We start from the raw sequence: 17,343 nt of genomic DNA, 5'->3' as shown, positions 1-17,343 counted from the left end.
TAATACATATTACATTAAGGCTCAGTCAAAGTTAACTGTAGTTATAACATTTGATCAGATAACCTTATAGCAAAAACTATATACACTAATATATACAAGTACTATAACCATGATACATTGTTTAGTTTAAATGTCGTTGTTTTTTTCTCAAACATAAACAGTACGTCTTTTTAATTTTATTCAATTAAAATAATTTTTTTAATTCTAAAAGCTGATCTGTAATCAATATACATATATTATAAGAAACCTTGAAAAAAAATATTATTTAAGGGAAGAAATGGGAATGGCTGAAGTTGAATGAAAAAAATTTCTAAGTCAGTTTTCTCATTGCCTTATTAAACTAGGAGGTGTTTAAATTTTTCACTTGTTTTTGTTTATTTTGGCAATCGAACTGGTTTTACTGCTTTCACTCTCGCGTTTCTCACTAAGTAGTTCTTCACTTTTCGATTGAGACATTACAATATCTTCTATGTTTGGCACATTACATTGAGCCGAAATCCCATTATATGATTTTCAATTATTGTTCCTTGATTTATTGATTTTACTGTCCTAAGTGCCATCTGGCAGGGAAAATTTAACTTAAATTTGGAACTTTTTAAAAAAATTGCCCTGTCACATGGATTTTCTGCTAGAATTGTTTTTTGTACTTCCTGTTATAAGATTTTGATTACTAACCATGCCATTCAAGGGGAGATTTCCCTATATGAACTACTAATTCTCACTAAAAATAAACATCACAGAAATGGATCAACTTGAAAGGTATAACTCGTACCCACCCCACATCTACTTACATTTAAAAAAAAAACGTTTGCAAGTTTAAAATCCATTTGGCAAATTGGCGATTTTAGTTAGAACGACAGATTCGGAAAGATCCCCTCACTTAAGATGCCTTGTCTGTTTTATGACCAAAAAAAAAAATTAACCGTGTCTCATTGAGCAGTGATGGCTCAGGCGATAGAGCGTTCGTTTTCCAATGAGGTGAACCGGGTTCGAATCCCAGCGATGGTTGGTCGATACGAATTCCGCATCCGGCTTGCACCAACTACAGTGCTGACGTGAAATATTCCTCAGTAATAGACGGATCATGGGTTAGAGTTCTCTTGCCGTCAGGCTAACTGTGGGAGGTTCTCGTGATCTTTCTCTCCGTGTGACGCAAATGGTGGTTAGTTCCATCAAAAGTCCTCCGCAAAGGCAAATTTCTCCTAATACTTGATCCAAGATCCCATGTCTTCTAGATTGGGTTCAAAATTACAAGGCTATGGAATGAAACATTGGTAGTCGTAAACCCAATATTGGGTTCAATGAAATCCGTTGAGTCGCAAAATCCTCCATGTTCCCATAGCAAATCAATACCTCTGGGAATACTGATCCTGGAGTTTCCCGGCAACGGCTGGTCAATACGGATTCTGCATCTGGCTTGCACCGACCACAGTGCTGACGTGAAATATCCTCAGTGGTAGACGGATCATGGGTTAGAGTCCCTTTGCCGTCATTGTAAACGTGGGGCGTTCTCGTGGTCTTCCTCTCCGTGTAACGCAAATGCTGGTTAGTTCCATCATAAAGTCCTCAGCGAAAGCAAATTTCTCTCAATACTTGATCCAAAAGTTCCCATGTTTTCTAGATTAGGTTCAAAATGACAAGGCTACGGAATTGAACATTAGTAGTCGTAACCCCAAAATTGGGTCGGCTGTTCAACGACGGTTACAAAATAAAAATAAAAAGCACGTCTTATTTTTAAATTAAGTATTACACATCCGCTCCATTATAACGTTGCCATTAAAATACGAAAGTTTTTTTAAAATGTTACTTAACATTTTCTTTCAGTATAATAAGTTCATGTAGTTTGTTTAGATCAGAAGGGGAATTAACTTAGCAATAATCACGAATTCACATAACAAACTTAACTTTTATTATTAAATATAACAGATTTGTAAAAGCGCAGGAAAAAGAAGGATAATGTTTTGATACACAGCAAACTCGTGCCTAGCTGATGAAAGAGCGCGACAACTGGTAGACGGTTTCAGCGTACCGTCTACCAGTTGTCGCGCCAGGACGGTTTCAGCGTTCTTACGATAGGTGCCGTTCGCCACAATATATTGCATTATTTTTTATGAACTTATATTTCTTTTTTCTTTTAGTGGAGTAATTCATGTGGGAAATGAGACATTTGTTATCCATCCATTCTATGGTGGTGATATGTCTGTGAGTAATCAAATTTAGTTTCTCTTCAACAAAAAATTTGTATCTTCTAAAAAATTTATTAAGTGATTTAGATATTTATTCAAACGTTAACGAATACTTTGTACAGTTTTTTTAAAACTTTAACAAATCTTTAAGACGTTTCTTTTTTCAATTTAAAAGTAGCTGTTGATATATTTTATCCATTTACAAATGCATCAGACAAATTTAATTCTAGCAGATATTTTTGTCATTTTATTATTTTTCTTTCAATTATTTTTTTAAAACTTTAACTTATGCTTTAGAATATTTTTTTATAATATTTGAAACGCATGTGTTTTAAAATTGTCTGCCGCATGAAATAAGGCCTTTTAATGAATAACAGGCTTCGAGTTTGACCATTTCTTAACATTTTATGCTCGGGAAAATAAAAGGATTTTATACTTTCAACTTGATGAATAACATTTCACCAAATTAGTAATTTTTTAAAGGTAACCTAATCTACATTTTTTAAAAATGTTTAATGTATTTTTCCAATTTTAAATTGAATAATTTTTTCCGACAAGATAAATTAAAAGTCTTGAAAGATTTAAAAGTGACTGGCTTGCAAATTATTGATTTAGTTTTATTTTCTTTGGATAAAAGAACTTAAAAATAACAGTTCGGAACAAAGCTTCTGATTTGTGAGTACTATTTCTTTTTTCTTTTTTTTTTTAAGCAGTTAAAATAATTTTTCAATATTTTATTTTCCAGCGCAAGCATCCTCACGTGCTTTTTCGATTCTTTCCCGAAAACAAGGGAAAGCATACTTGTGGTTAGTATTCCTCTATATCGATATCTATTTTTTTTTTAATTTCGTTTATTTATTGTAGTATTTATAGTACTTCTTTGTAAATATTAAGATATATTTTATTTATTTTGGCCTAAAATGGCTGCATATATTTTTGAATATTTTCCCAAATATATTAAAGATAATTTTTTTTTCTTTGAAAAAAATGCATTAATGCAAATGTAACAAACAGATTTATTTTTCCTGATATCTTTTTTTTAAATTTTAATAGCAGTAAATATTGCGGGTAGTATTCCTCAATACCGATGCTTATTAACATTATTTTATTTTATTTATTGCAGTATTTATAGATTCTTTGTAAATGTTAAGGTATTTTTATCCAGGGTGGTCCACAATGGCCGTATATATTTTCGGAAATATGCCCAAATATATTAAGGATGATAATTTCCTTTCTTTGAAAAAAAATGCATTTTAAAAACAACCGCAAATTCTCATATCTTTTTATTCTGATTTTAATATTTGATTATGAAAATTTCCAAAGAAAGCCTTATGTTTGTTTGTTTCGAGTTCATCATCATCTTCTATAACTCAACAGTCCTAGATAAACCCTGGCCTTCTCAAGAAGACGAGACTAGTCCTTCTTTCTGCGCTCCACAGCCATTCAATCTCCGGGGTTAATTCAGACAAAGTCACTTTAGAGGCAGTCCTCCCACCTCCATCTGGGTCTCCCTCTTCTTCTAATTCCTATTGGTTTCGCCAGAAAAAATTTTATTCGTCATTCGCTCATCATTCTGGCTCGTTTTATATTTTGGGACTTATGATACTTCAGGATGTTCTCTGAATATCCCGTCAAGTTCAGATGTAGTTTTCCTTCTCCAAACTCCGTTAGCACAAAAGCTACCAAAAAAAGAAACAGAGAATCTTCCTTGTGTGAGGTATCAATCTTCGTTAAACTGTTCTACCGTAAAGTGCACGTCTTCGCTCGCAGGTCGTGGGGCTACGAAAGCAGGGGGGGGGGGGGTCACAGTGCAGCTCTAGGTGAGACGTAAATAAATAAAGTATCGAATTTTAAAACTACGTTATTTTCATTACGTTTATACAACATTATTTTTTTCAGCCTTTACATTATAATAATTCTTTACTTTAACTGCGGATTGTATTTCTTGTATTTAGGGAATGTTAAGAGAATATCTTTCTTGTATTTAGGGAATGTTAAGAGAATGTTTCTTGTATTTAGAGAATGTTAAGAGAATATCTTTCTTGTATTTAGGGAATGTTAACAGAATGTTTTTCTTGTATTTAGGAAACACTGGTATGCACGAATGGGGATTCAAGCAGTTCAGAATCAGACCACCCACAAGAATTAAAGTAAGTTTACTAAACATTATGACAAATTAACAGTTATAAAGTTTTTAAAAAGTTCTTAAGGGTGCTTATTTTAGATTTTAGATTTTAAAAGCCCTTAAAGATGCTTTTTTCATTGGGTGTTTTTAAAAAGTGCTTAAGTGCTTAAAAGTGCCTTTTCGAAAATGAGATTTTTTTCTTCACTATGTCGATTTTCGCCACGTATTATTCAAAAGTGTACTTTTCACACTGTTCCTTCACTACCAACGCTTTCACAATTCATTTCGGCGTCCCGTTGGTCCATAGCGAATGAAAGCGCCCATCATTTTACATGTTTCATGCAATACTTGCGGGTTCACATGTGCATATACTGAGCTGTGTTCGGTGAGATTATTGCACTCTTATATGCAACTCTGCTGCATTTTGCTAGATATTCTCAAATTCAGGCTTCATTTTCCACCCTCTGATATCGAACCGAATAACCTCTTAATCCTTTTATAATGGCTAATATATTCAAGAAAAAGTGTTCTTTGTCAAAAATTGGTTATTTTATCATGATCATGTCAATTCTTTGAAAATTATTTTGCATTTTGTAATGTATGTAGGGATTAAAAATATTTTTGAGTGCTTAGAAAGTACTTAAAATGTTTTTTTTTTAAAGATTTGGCTACGCACCCTGAAAAAAAGACATGGATATTTATTTTGGGGAGTTATTTTGAAAAGAGCTGTTCTATGTTTCGAACTATAAGTTACATTAAAAAATATTGATACTTACTCTACATATATTTATTTGTATTTCGCTTACTTTATATATCTTTATTAATATTAAAGTTGATAGTTTTTTATTCTATAGAAAAATTTTATTAATAGCTTATTTGTGTATTATCGTAAATAATAAAAGTATTAAACTCGCTTTTTCAGAGGGACGTTCGTCAAGTCTATAAATTTATAGAATTGGCATTGGTTATAGATAAGGAGATGGTAAGTAATTGCTAATCAACCTGCTAATACCAGTATTATTAGTATTGTATTTAGTATTAGTTAAATTAGTATTAAAATAGTATTAGCAAGATTAAATTACATAGAATTTGTTATTTTAATGTAATGTTAAATAAATTTTTTAACTGTACCATTTCAAGACACTTTTCTCATTAATTTAGACCAAATAATTTTGATCAAATATGTCGTTATTTGAAGTACTAGTACCGTTTCTGAGAAAGGAGAAAAAGCAAATATTAATAAGGACAATTTGTACCGCGTTCAGGTAGAATTACTATGAAACTCTCAAAAAGAAAGAAGCTACTGCAGAAAAACCACCATTTTTTTTTAAATTTATTTATTTTTAAAAAATATTAATATTTATTTTATTATATAGGCTTATTTTTTTTTAATTTTTCATACTATTTGTACCCTTTTGACAAGCATATGTTTATAAAATATAAAACGATTTTAAAAAGCAAACATTGTATAACTTTTTTTAAACAAAAACTTGCTTAAATAGATTTCAAAGCTTTTGTTGTGCGACAGTTATTTAATCAATTTAGTTTAATAATTCAAATAAATTTTTAATTTAAATATATTTTGGTCAGTAATTCAAGTCTTTAAAAACCATTGGTGAGCATTTCGAGATATTTAAAAAATGAATTGAACTGTATTGTAAGTCAATAAAAGAAAAATACAAAATAAAGAAAAATACGAATAAAAGAATTATTTTGTAATTGAAGACTGAGAATTGATAAGTATTTTTAAATCGTAATAAAGTAACTGATGTGCATTTTAAAATAGTTCAAAATATAATAACTAAATATTTTAAATTATGATTTTTTTAAAAGTTTTTTTTCTTCTTATATTTATCAGCAGATGAAAAAAAGACGCCCTGTGAGACTTTTGTTTTAAAAAAAAATGTAATTAACACATCTTGGGTGTTGTTAATAAGTACGGACACCCAATATGTGTTATTTTATAAATACGGACACCCAATATGTGTCAATTAATAAGTACGGACTGTCGTTGCTGATACGACAAGTGAACCAGAATAACAGGAAACAAAAGACTAAATATTCTTTTTTGTTCGCTACAAATGGCCCCCATATTGCAGAAAGGTAGAAAAGCCATTAATACCATATTTTAGTCTTCAATTAATTTTTTTTTCCTTTTTTAATTTAAAAGATTTACATTTCTACTCTTTTCTTATGACAATATTTGTGTTTTAGGAGAAATTCAGTTAAAAGAAGTTCAAAATGAAGTGTAACAAGTGTCATTTATAAAATTATCAAGAAATGAAATAGTTTCATTTGATATAGTTTATTTTATCCACTATTAAAAATTTAGATATTCGTGTAAAAAAAATCTTTTTAATTTATATAATTTTTATAACTTTTTCAGTCCTTCTATATTTTTGTTTTATTAAACTGTTTTAGTTCGAAAGCAGGAACTCTTCAAGAGCTGAAGTTGTTAGCGATGCTATTCAAATAATTAACATCGTAGATTTAGTAAGTATATTTCGTACTATCAAAAGTAAAAGTTGCTCCAAGTTACTAATGCGCTTACGAAGTTTATTTTTAGATTTTTTTTTATGTTAAATAAAATATACGTTACTATGTTGGGGGATACTATAATAGGGAGAATATAATAGGCTTACTATAATAGGAAGATTTCGCAAATTTAAGTAAGCTTCCGTAGTTAAGGTTTTAATTAATCGCGCATACACACTTCTAGTGCGCATTCGTCGGTTCTGGTGAAATGTGCATGCACCCATGAAAAAATATATAACTTACATGAGAAAAAGTAAGAGATTCTGCAAAAATTCGAATGTTAAAAGTGGAATATGACCACAAAACCAAAACGTACATTTACAATGGACTATCTCTGCAAGGCTGTTACATACGACTCTAGATGCTTTGCTCTACGAAAAACTGGTTTTGAGAGCAGAAAAATTTGGTAGATTTTGATGAATTCGGAAATAAGGAATGATGATTTATTAGATGAATTATTTAGATTTGTGTCCGAAGAATGAAGAAATTTAGTTCATGCATGAGGTGCACAAATAACCATAACTAACAGTAGTTTGCTTTAAACTACACAGGTATGTTAGCCAGGGACCAATCAAGACAAATTGAGGCCCACCGAAATTTTCGGGCTCCTTACAAAATATTTTGAAATTAAATTACTGAAGAATAGTTCCAGTAATAACCTATTGAACTGCATGATTCAAGAGACACATTCCGAGAAATTTTGAAAGCAGATATTTGAATATTATTTTTCTAAGATAAAGTTTACGTATCGATAAATTAAGGCAAAATATAAAACAAAATGATGTTATGTCTAAATAAAAATAGTTTGGTGACACAAACAATTAAAATCAGTGATGTTTGCTAAAAGTCACTGATTAGCTGAATTTAAGGTCGATGTTCCCTAATGATTAAGTAAGAACAAATTGCTATTAACGACATATTTTAAAGTCAGGGATTCTAAATTTAACTTATCGTTATAAAAGAATATGTAGATAAACAAAAGTGTCGATATATGCCTTCATTTTTCTTAATAGTTAAAGTTAAAACTGAACTTTTTAAAATAAAATATTTATCGTGTCATTTTCACCAACTAGCATTTTTATAAGTTTAAAATGGTATTTTTTTTAATATAATAACCAAGAAATTTTTTTTTAACTATGTTTATGAACGGAAATAATGTGTTAATTACGTAAAGTTTGAAGGCTAATAACCAGAAAAAGTATAACTTATTTTTACAAAGAGAAAGATGCAAAGCTATCATATCTTTGCTTGCGATCTCCGAGATCTGTGGACACAGTGACGTCATGAGGAGGGAAATCTTAGCTTCAGCTCTAAGAGCGGAGTGAACTAGCCCTTCTATTCTCTTTAGCCCTGGTTTTTAGTTTGAAGGTCGGCTTAAACAGAAAGCAATATTTAATAGCAGCCGTAACAGCCAACATGATATAAAGATATCCAAAATTAAAGCAAGCATGAGCAATTTCTTCAAATCTTATCTGCAAGAACAAACGGGACCTAACGTAAAAGTGTGAAATCTGCCTGTTAAAAAATTCAGACATTCTTATTGTTCAGTATTTTCTAGAGTTTCTGATGGTAATGAGAAATTTGATCATCAATAAGGAAGGACATCTCAATATTTTTTCACTGGACACAGTGTTTTTTGAGGGATGTGCTTTACTTGCTTTGTAAAATAATACTAAGAAGTTTCTAAAAATTAAATATTGCTTTATTCGTCTTGTCTGAGAAAATTAGACTTTGTTTATAGAATTAATTTGATGTTTACATTTTTCTATTCTAGACATAACCGCATTAGTATCTGATTGACTTAGTTACAATTAATTTTTACGTACTTTGTTTCAGCTATAAACTTTGATGAAGCATTTTAAAATTAAAAATTTGGTGCGATTTTAATAAGTAAACATTTCATAATATACCTAAAAAATCCGCTTAGTTTTGAAACTGCAATTTGCCCAACCAACTACTGCACTCCAGTTAACCTAAAAGACTCATTGATGTCTAGGGGAATTTTTTTAGACTAACAAGTTGCTGTGGAAAAATCGAATTTCGAAATGAAAAACGTAAGCGTTGAACTCAGTAGCCTAGCAACAGTTTAAAAACTTTATTAAATCAATTGAACTTAAACAAAATTAGGAAAGAAGAAAACTTTTGTAGTGTACACTTTTGTGGAAGATTTTTTTTTCTTGCTGAAAACCTTATATTTAAATTCAGTATCAAATTTCAAGTGGCCGAGCGGTTAGCATGTCCGATTGCGAAGCCAATGGCTGTGAGTTCGAATCTCTTTCAGGTCATTCGCTTTGTTTGTTGTGTGTGTGAATATGGCCCATCTTATTAACGGGTATGTATTGCTCGCCTCCGTGACTTTTTTTCACATGTGCCTACTGGGTAATGTTAAATGAATAACACTTCCGGCATCCTCCGAGGTGAAAAATGAAAGTTCAGTACCTGCCGTTGAAAGAAAAGTTAGAAAAGTGTGAGATTGCGTTAGAAAAGCCCAATTCACTTCCCCCGGTATTATTTGGAAGAAAACACGATGAAAGCTATAATATAGCCTTTCTTAAATGTTAACTTTCTAACTTAACGACTGTCTTATTATTAGACTTCATCAACTTTGTCAAAGCTCTGAATTCAAATAAAAATAAATTGCTCTTTTCACAGTATTTCAAGCATGTGAATACAAGAGTATCAGTGGTATATGTAGAAACATGGGCCCATGGTGATCAAATTGACGTCATAGCAGATGTACGACAAACTTTACTCAACCTCTTAGACTACACATCGCGAAAATTATACAAAGTAGCCAAAGATGCAACACATCTTATTACGTAAGTATCCATTCTATTAACCTTTGAAACCATGGTTTTTTTTATCATCATTTTGGTTTTTTTTATCAACGTATCTTATTACGTAAGTACATTAATATCTGCCCACTTCATCAGCTTTTGCAACCATGAAATTAGGTTTTTTTTATCATTATTTTGGGGGCTTTTTTATCAACACATCTCATTATGTACGTAGATTAATATCGCATTTAAAGTACCCATTCCAACAGTCTTTGCAATCATGAATTTAGTTTTTTTTAATCAACACATCACATTACGTGAGTAGATTGATATTACACTTAAAGAACCCATTCCATCAGTCATTGCAACCATGAATTTGGATTTTTTTTTCAACACATCTCGTTAAGTAGATTAATATCACATATAAAGCACTCATTCCATCAGTCATTGCAACCATGAATTTGGTTCTTTCTTTTATCAACCCATCTTGTTAAGTAGATTAATATCACATTTAAAGTACCCATTCCATCAGTTATTGCAACCATGAATTTGGTTCTTTTTTTTATCAACCCATCTCGTTAAGTAGATTAATATCACATATAAAGCACTGATTCCATCAGTGCTCAACCATGAATTTGGTTCTTTCTTTTATCAACCCATCTCGTTAAGTAGATAATATCACATTTAAAGTACTCATTCCATCAGTCATTGCAACCATGAATTTGGTTCTTTCTTTTATCAACCCATCTCGTTAAGTAGATTAATATCACATTTAAATTACCCATTCCATCAGTTATTGCAACCATAAATTTGTTTCTTTTTTTTATCAACCCATCTCGTTAAGTAGATTAATATCACATATAAAGCACTCATTCCATCAGTCATTGCAACCATGAATTTGGTTCTTTCTTTTATCAACCCATCTTGTTAAGTAGATTAATATCACATTTAAAGTACTCATTCCATCAGTCATTGCAACCATGAATTTGGTTCTTTCTTTTATCAACCCATCTCGTTAAGTAGATTAATATCACATTTAAAGTACCCATTCCGTCAGTCATTGCAACCATGAATTTGGTTCTTTTTTTATCAACCCATCTCGTTAAGTAGATTAATATCACATTTAAAGTACTCATTCCATCAGTCATTGCAACCATGAATTTTTAATCGTAATTTTGGGATTTTCTTACATTTTTTTATCAACCCATCTCAGTACTCTGAATCTATGATTCCATTTTCTTAGGGGGAAACGATTCAGAGGAAGTGAAGTTGGAATGGCTGTTCCAGATAGTATTTGTACAGCTAAAGCTGTGGGCATTAGTGAGGTAAGAACTAATTATATCATTTAATAAAATATATATAATATGTATATATAATATATATTTAATATATATAATATAAATATTTATAGTACAAAATATATATGTAATAACAGTGAAGGAAAAAGATAAACAATAATTATTTCCAATTTATGTATATGTGAAAGATTTTTTTTTTCTATTTTTTCAGGACAATAACATCTATGAGCCTCAACTTGTCGCTAGTACCATCACACATATGCTAGGTCATAATTTAGGAATGGGGCATGACCATACAGACGGTACTGGTCAGGGTCCTGGTAAGTACAGTACAGTATGTATTTTGTAGCAAGCGTATTTGCAGATTCTAAAAGCATATAATTGAGCCAAAGAAATTTTAGAAGCTCTAATATTTTTTTTAAAGAAAAATGAGTTTTTGGTGTTACATTGTGTTCATCAATTGTAGGTCGGCGATTACACTTGGATGACAGATTTTTGTTCAGCCTAATTTTAGAGTTATTTGTATAAATTTTGACCAAAAAATCGCATCCAAAATGTCAGTTTCCACAGTTGAGATGAGGAAAATAGGGCGGCTTTAATGATCCGTTTATTCTCCGAAACGTGGCTGATTTATTACGATTTTTTTATGTGACTACTGAATGTGAATAAAAATGCGCATGCTCAAAACAAAATCCCTACATGTCGCCAAGTTTTGGCTGAATCTCACAAATGGTTCGAAAGTTAAGACTTTCATAATACTGTTCAATAACTGTTATTCTTTATGCATTCAAAGCTGGAGCTAAATTCTACATAAAATATTTGTTACTGTGAATGACCAAAATTGGTGTCTTTTTTTTATATATTAACCGTCGTCAAACAGCCTACCCAATTTTGGGTTTACGACCACTAATGTTCAACTCCGTAGTCTTGTAATTTTGAGCCAATCCAGAAGACAAGGAGACTCCTGGATCAGTATCCCCAAAGGTATTAATTTGTTATGGGAACATGGAGGACCTATCCATGTGGTTGTTTATTTCCACGGGTGAATGTTGACAATCCCACAGTCGCTTTGGTAAATGTCTGAAATATATATAGTAGGTCTAGTTAAATGAAGGGGCGGGCAAGGCGGGCGATCGTCCGAAGCACCAGGTTAGAGGACGATCGAACCAGACCCAGATTTTTGTTTTATATATTTTTTTTACTCTTTTAAAATTATTATGCTTGAAAAATATATTTCTAGGTTTTTTTCTAAATCATATTTTCTTAGGTTAAATTTCTCTGTAGTTAAAGTTCGTTACATATAAGTATTACTAAAGAAGAAAAGAAAAATGTGCTGCACAAAATTCATTTTTTGACAATTTAGTTTCCCGTTTGCCAGACATTTCGAGATCCACATCTCTTCTCTATACTAATCAACAAGAAAGGGGTCAGAGGGGATTTGCTTCAAGTTTCGTGTTTAAGATTAACATTGCTTTAAGAACAAGTATATCTGATCAGTACTCGATCCTATGATGTTTTTATAGGTACTCAAACTGACTATCATTTGATTAGTATTTGAACTCACGCTTATTTTTTCGTCTACTGAAACCACTATTTTTTAAATGTTACTCGAAACCGTCATTATTTTTATTAATTTTAGAGCCCACTCCTTTCTTCAGAACTTTAACTCACTATATTATGATCTATACTCAAGAACCTGTTATCATTTGATCAGTACACTTACTTACTACTTTTTTAACGGTACTCGAACCCAATATCATTTGATCAGAATTAGAAACCATAAATCTTTTTGATAAATACTGAAACTTGCGATTATTTAGTAGGCATCGTACCAACTATCATTTAGTCAAATCTCGAACTCACTATCACTTTATCGGTACTCGATTCCACTTAATTTTTATCTTTACTCAAACCCTCTACCATTTGATCAGTAATCGAATCCACAATATTTTGCAAGATACTTGAACCAACTACTCTTTAGACAGTTCTCAAACCCACTCTCATTTAATCGGTGCATGAACCCACTACATTTGACCAATTTCCTTCCTTTTGTTTCAAACTTAAACCCATTCTCTTATTATCGGTTCTCAAACCAGTTATTTTATCAGTACTTAAACCGACTCTTTTTTTTTTTAATCTAAACTCGAACTCACTATCATCTGAACTGATCATCTTTAGAAGCCATGTATTTGTTGATCAGTACTTGAACCACCGATGTTTTTAGAGGTATATTCGATCCAACTATCATTTCGTGAGTTCTCGAACCCACTTACTTTTTATCGATATTAGAACCCAGTATTTTTTAACGGTACTCAAACCGGCTACATTTTGATCAGTATAAGTATAATTTAAATTTATCTAAATTATGAATGTTAAAAATTTTGAAAATATTTAAGTATAATTTGCATTTAATATTATAAGCTGACAAATTCAAAGCATATTTAAAAACGTTCGTGGTAAAAAAAAGTATATTCACATATAAAATCTGCGTTATCGTTATAAATTTATAAACAGAAAAAAGAAATGTTTTATTGAAATGATAAAATCAATAATTTATATCAGTATGAAAAGCTGATTCATTTGAGAACTGAAGACTTCAGGATTGTTGGTTCTTTTTAACTTCAAATGGAAATTTTGAAACTTTTAAAATATATTTTGAAAATTTAAAATTTTTAAATATCGGTGAAAATATTACTATACTATAATAAGTTCAGGTTGTATCAGGGGTCTGTTCAGACATTTTGTGAAAGGTCCTGTTTTTGCAAAATTGTGAAAAAATTACTCGTAATTTGTGAATATAAAATAAACGATAAGTCACATTATTTTAACCTGAGTCCTGCTTTTATGAATTTGTGCAAATAGGGTCCGGTTATTGCAAAAACCTTTCTCAAGGAGTTTTTAAATTGTAAATAGATACAAGATTATGCTGTTTCTGTTTAGTTAATTGCTGTTTATTTTCAAAAATAAACGGCAATTGGTGCTTCTAAATTAGAGATGCAACATACAAATATTTTATATTTAGCCTATACTGCTGAACACAGAATATTCATTTCGGACGAATAATGGAAGAATCGTCTGCCGAAGACAAAACTTAATTCGTTTACATCCATCTTTCTTGTTTTCCCCACTGGGAAGGGTTTATTCGATTAACAAATTAATAATGAAGATAAACAACTTTGTGAAGGGTCCGATTAAAAGAAAAATCATTTTGTGAAGGGTTCGTTTTTATGAAAAGATATTTTGTGAAGGGTCCGTTAACGAACTCAAATTTCTTCTAAACAGACCCCTGTCTATGCACAGAATTTTGAAATACTTATCAAAAACCGCCATTTACATAAAAGGAGGGATATTATTAATATATAAAGGTTTTATGGATTAAGGCTTATATGGAGGGAGATTTCATGGATTGACGAGTTTTATAATAATAAATAATACCCTATCATCTCTTTCGCTGTGCATGCCAGATTTATTTAGAATAGCGTCTGCTGAACTTGAACACTTCAGACTCTTTTAGAATAAAATATTTTATTTATTAGCTAAATTCGAAATGAACGACTGTAATATATTCCGATGCGCATCTTAAATATTTATTTAGGATTGCTGATCTTGAAGTACATACACTTTTAAAATATTTTTTATAAGTTCAATTTAAAAGGAATAAATATTATTTTTGAAATTTATAGAGTTATATTTTAAAGATTGTATTCTAAAAGTTATACTAGTGCTTAAATTTCCAAAAAATCTAACAAACGTTTTTTCTTTAAAAGAAAACTTAACGTGAAGCCAATATTTTAAATCTACTATTGTAGTGAATGACATTTTGGTAGAGGAAAAAATCTTAATTCCTCTTACTTTTGATCTCTTTCGTCAAATTTCAATAATTTTTTTATACGAATTACAAATTTCAACTATTCTATCTTGTTAAGGTCTCTAGAAAATTTTATTATAAAAGGGACGATTTAAAGAAATATCGTACTTAATTTAATACTGGTTGAATAGGGTGAGTTTCATTTTCCTTTCTCAAACATAATTAAAAACCTTTAATAATACCTCAATACTTTTGTAATAAGATATTTTCTCTGATATTAAAAAAAAGCATACTTTGTAAATCGCGGAAAAAACTGAAAAAATTCGGAAAAAGAGCCATTTGTATAAACATATTATCAGATTTGATTCATGCCATTGTACCTCAATTCAAAAAGGAATCTATAATTACTCAATCGTAGTTATCTCTAAAAAATGAGTCCTTGTACAATGTTTACTTTAAAATTTTAAAGGAACTTTTAATGATTTATACATATTTAATTTTAAACACAATTACATGATACCAGTATTGTTATACGTGAGGAATTCATTAACAATCGTCTCTCAGGGCCTTGAATATTTTGATAAGTTAAAAATATTAAAACAATTCAATCAATTGGATATCAGTTAAATTTTCTTTACTTTTTATAACTACATTTTATTTTAAACTTTATATTTTATTGAATCACAGTGCAATAAATATAATTATTGAATTTTTAAACAATTTTAGAACTGCAATTTTAAAATTTTTCTTAAAATAATTAAGTTTTCCCAACTTTATAATATCTGAATCTTGAAAAAATCTTGGAAAAATATGTTTCACTTTCTAGAAGAGTTTTAGAAAAAAATTTGCTCAATTATAAAAAATTTTATTTCAAGAACTACTAAAAGAATGAGAGTTAACGATAAAAGACTGCAATTATTTTAACGCAAAAAGGTATTTCTCACTTCCTTTGTTCAACAACTAACTTTTCGACAATTTTTTTAGTAAGTGACAATTTGATATTAAAACGTTCCGAACAGAAACGAATCTTTTAGAACAATGTGAAAAAAAGAAAGAAAAAGCCGTTCGGAACTTAAATGGTTATGTAATTGTTCGAGTGAAAAATATAATTTGTTTGGAAAAGTTGGGGGAGAAAATGATTTTCAAAAGGGCCATCTATATACAGATCACCCATGTTTCTAACATTGACCATGAAAAGTACTAAATCAGATGCAATTCCTAGATTAGCACGCGAGCTTTACTAATTTACTTTCTTCACAGCTATTTATGGGTTTTCAACTGGTCCCGTTGCCTCAGCGATTTGTCCAAGAAGCGGTAGTAGGTATAAATTCTAAAGAAACACAAGTCCAATTTCATTTCCATCATAATCCTAGGGAGCTTTAATTAATACTATTTTAAACGAAGTTCTAATTGCTGCCTGAAACTCTCGATACTTTTATTAGTTTATATTCAAAATATTTTCGATAGCGCTGTCTAACTATTTCTTTTAATTGAGTTGTTTTGAAAAACTTCATTACCAAATTTAGAGATCTAAAGAATATTACATCAAGTCAAATAAAATCATTAGCAAACGATATTTAAATTTGGCTTAAACGTGTATAGATATAGTATTAATGTTTTATTTTTTAAAAAGCAGTTTTATTAAATAAATTTCCTAAATTAAACTAACCAATTTCAAAGCCTATCGATTTTGTATTTATTAGACTTTCGAAAGTAATAAGGTACCTAAACCCCCTTAGTTATGTTTTAATAACTAGAAGTAAATGTCAAACTAATAAAAAGAAATACGGCATGTAAACAATTCCTTATTGAACTTTTCGAAGGAAATTACATATTTAAATTCACGATAGACATCAGTAATTAACACCTATTGAAGGTTTTAAAAAATTCATACGATTTCATGTATTAAATTTACTGCGATTATAACTAAAGATAAATCTCATTAAATATTAAGCAGATTTACAGATTTTCAAAAAACCCCGCAATTTTTTAATGTTTCTTCGAGATTAAGCGTATTTCAGCAGGTTAAGCAAATTTAATAAACCCGTTCTTAAAACACCAAGATTAATAGAATATGTCATGAAGTAAATGATATTTTCTTAATAACTATTTAATATTATGCATTCAACATAACAATTCAAAAAAAGTATTTGCATTTTATCTAAAAATTAGAATACGAGAGCTGGTGACACACGCACTTTGTATTAGAATCAAGAAATATAAATATTACAAATATTATTCAAAATAAAACAGTAAAATCTACCGGAAAATTTAAAATTCAATGTTTTTATAAGTTAAAAGAAATCAGATACTATAAAACGAAATCGCAAGAAATAATTTCCATTTAATATTTTTAATACTATTTTCATATTCTTTAAAAATTTAAAATATTGTCTATAAATTTAATAAGATTTAACGTTCAAACAATACTATAAATCTATAAAGGTAGAAATCATTCAAAGTTTTGTTTTAAAACTCTACCGCTAAGGCTGTTTGATTTAATTTAGCATAAATTTAACTATTCCTTAATTCCAAAAATTATGCTTAATTTGAAGTTGAACGACAAAAAAAAACATGTTGCATTTTAAGAAAAATGGCCTTTGGAAGTATGACC

The 17,343-nt window shown here is 30.0% G+C and overlaps 1 protein-coding gene across 6 annotated transcripts in view; it reads left to right on the top strand.

The window, feature by feature from the left end:
* LOC107447300 (disintegrin and metalloproteinase domain-containing protein 11) overlaps positions 1-17,343 on the top strand; it is a 204,670-nt gene that overhangs the window by 119,131 nt on the left and 68,196 nt on the right. For all 6 annotated transcript variants that reach the window (XR_015435316.1, XR_015435317.1, XM_087167335.1 and 3 more), the window contains exons 7-14: positions 2,139-2,202; positions 2,932-2,992; positions 4,272-4,336; positions 5,234-5,293; positions 6,733-6,804; positions 9,499-9,665; positions 10,867-10,948; positions 11,133-11,241. Coding sequence is in view for 4 of the 6 variants with exons in the window: in XM_087167335.1 (XP_087023461.1) it covers positions 2,139-2,202; positions 2,932-2,992; positions 4,272-4,336; positions 5,234-5,293; positions 6,733-6,804; positions 9,499-9,665; positions 10,867-10,948; positions 11,133-11,241 (680 nt within the window). In the remaining 2 variants the exon portion in view is untranslated. The remainder of the gene's footprint in view (positions 1-2,138; positions 2,203-2,931; positions 2,993-4,271; positions 4,337-5,233; positions 5,294-6,732; positions 6,805-9,498; positions 9,666-10,866; positions 10,949-11,132; positions 11,242-17,343) is intronic.

This window comes from Parasteatoda tepidariorum, chromosome 7 (assembly GCF_982258835.1).
Source record: "Parasteatoda tepidariorum strain Cologne lab strain chromosome 7, Ptep-v5.0, whole genome shotgun sequence".
In the NCBI taxonomy this organism is placed as follows: Eukaryota; Metazoa; Arthropoda; class Arachnida; order Araneae; family Theridiidae; genus Parasteatoda; species Parasteatoda tepidariorum.
Note: the sequence above shows the minus strand (reverse complement) of the source record. Positions and strands in the feature narration are given on the sequence as shown.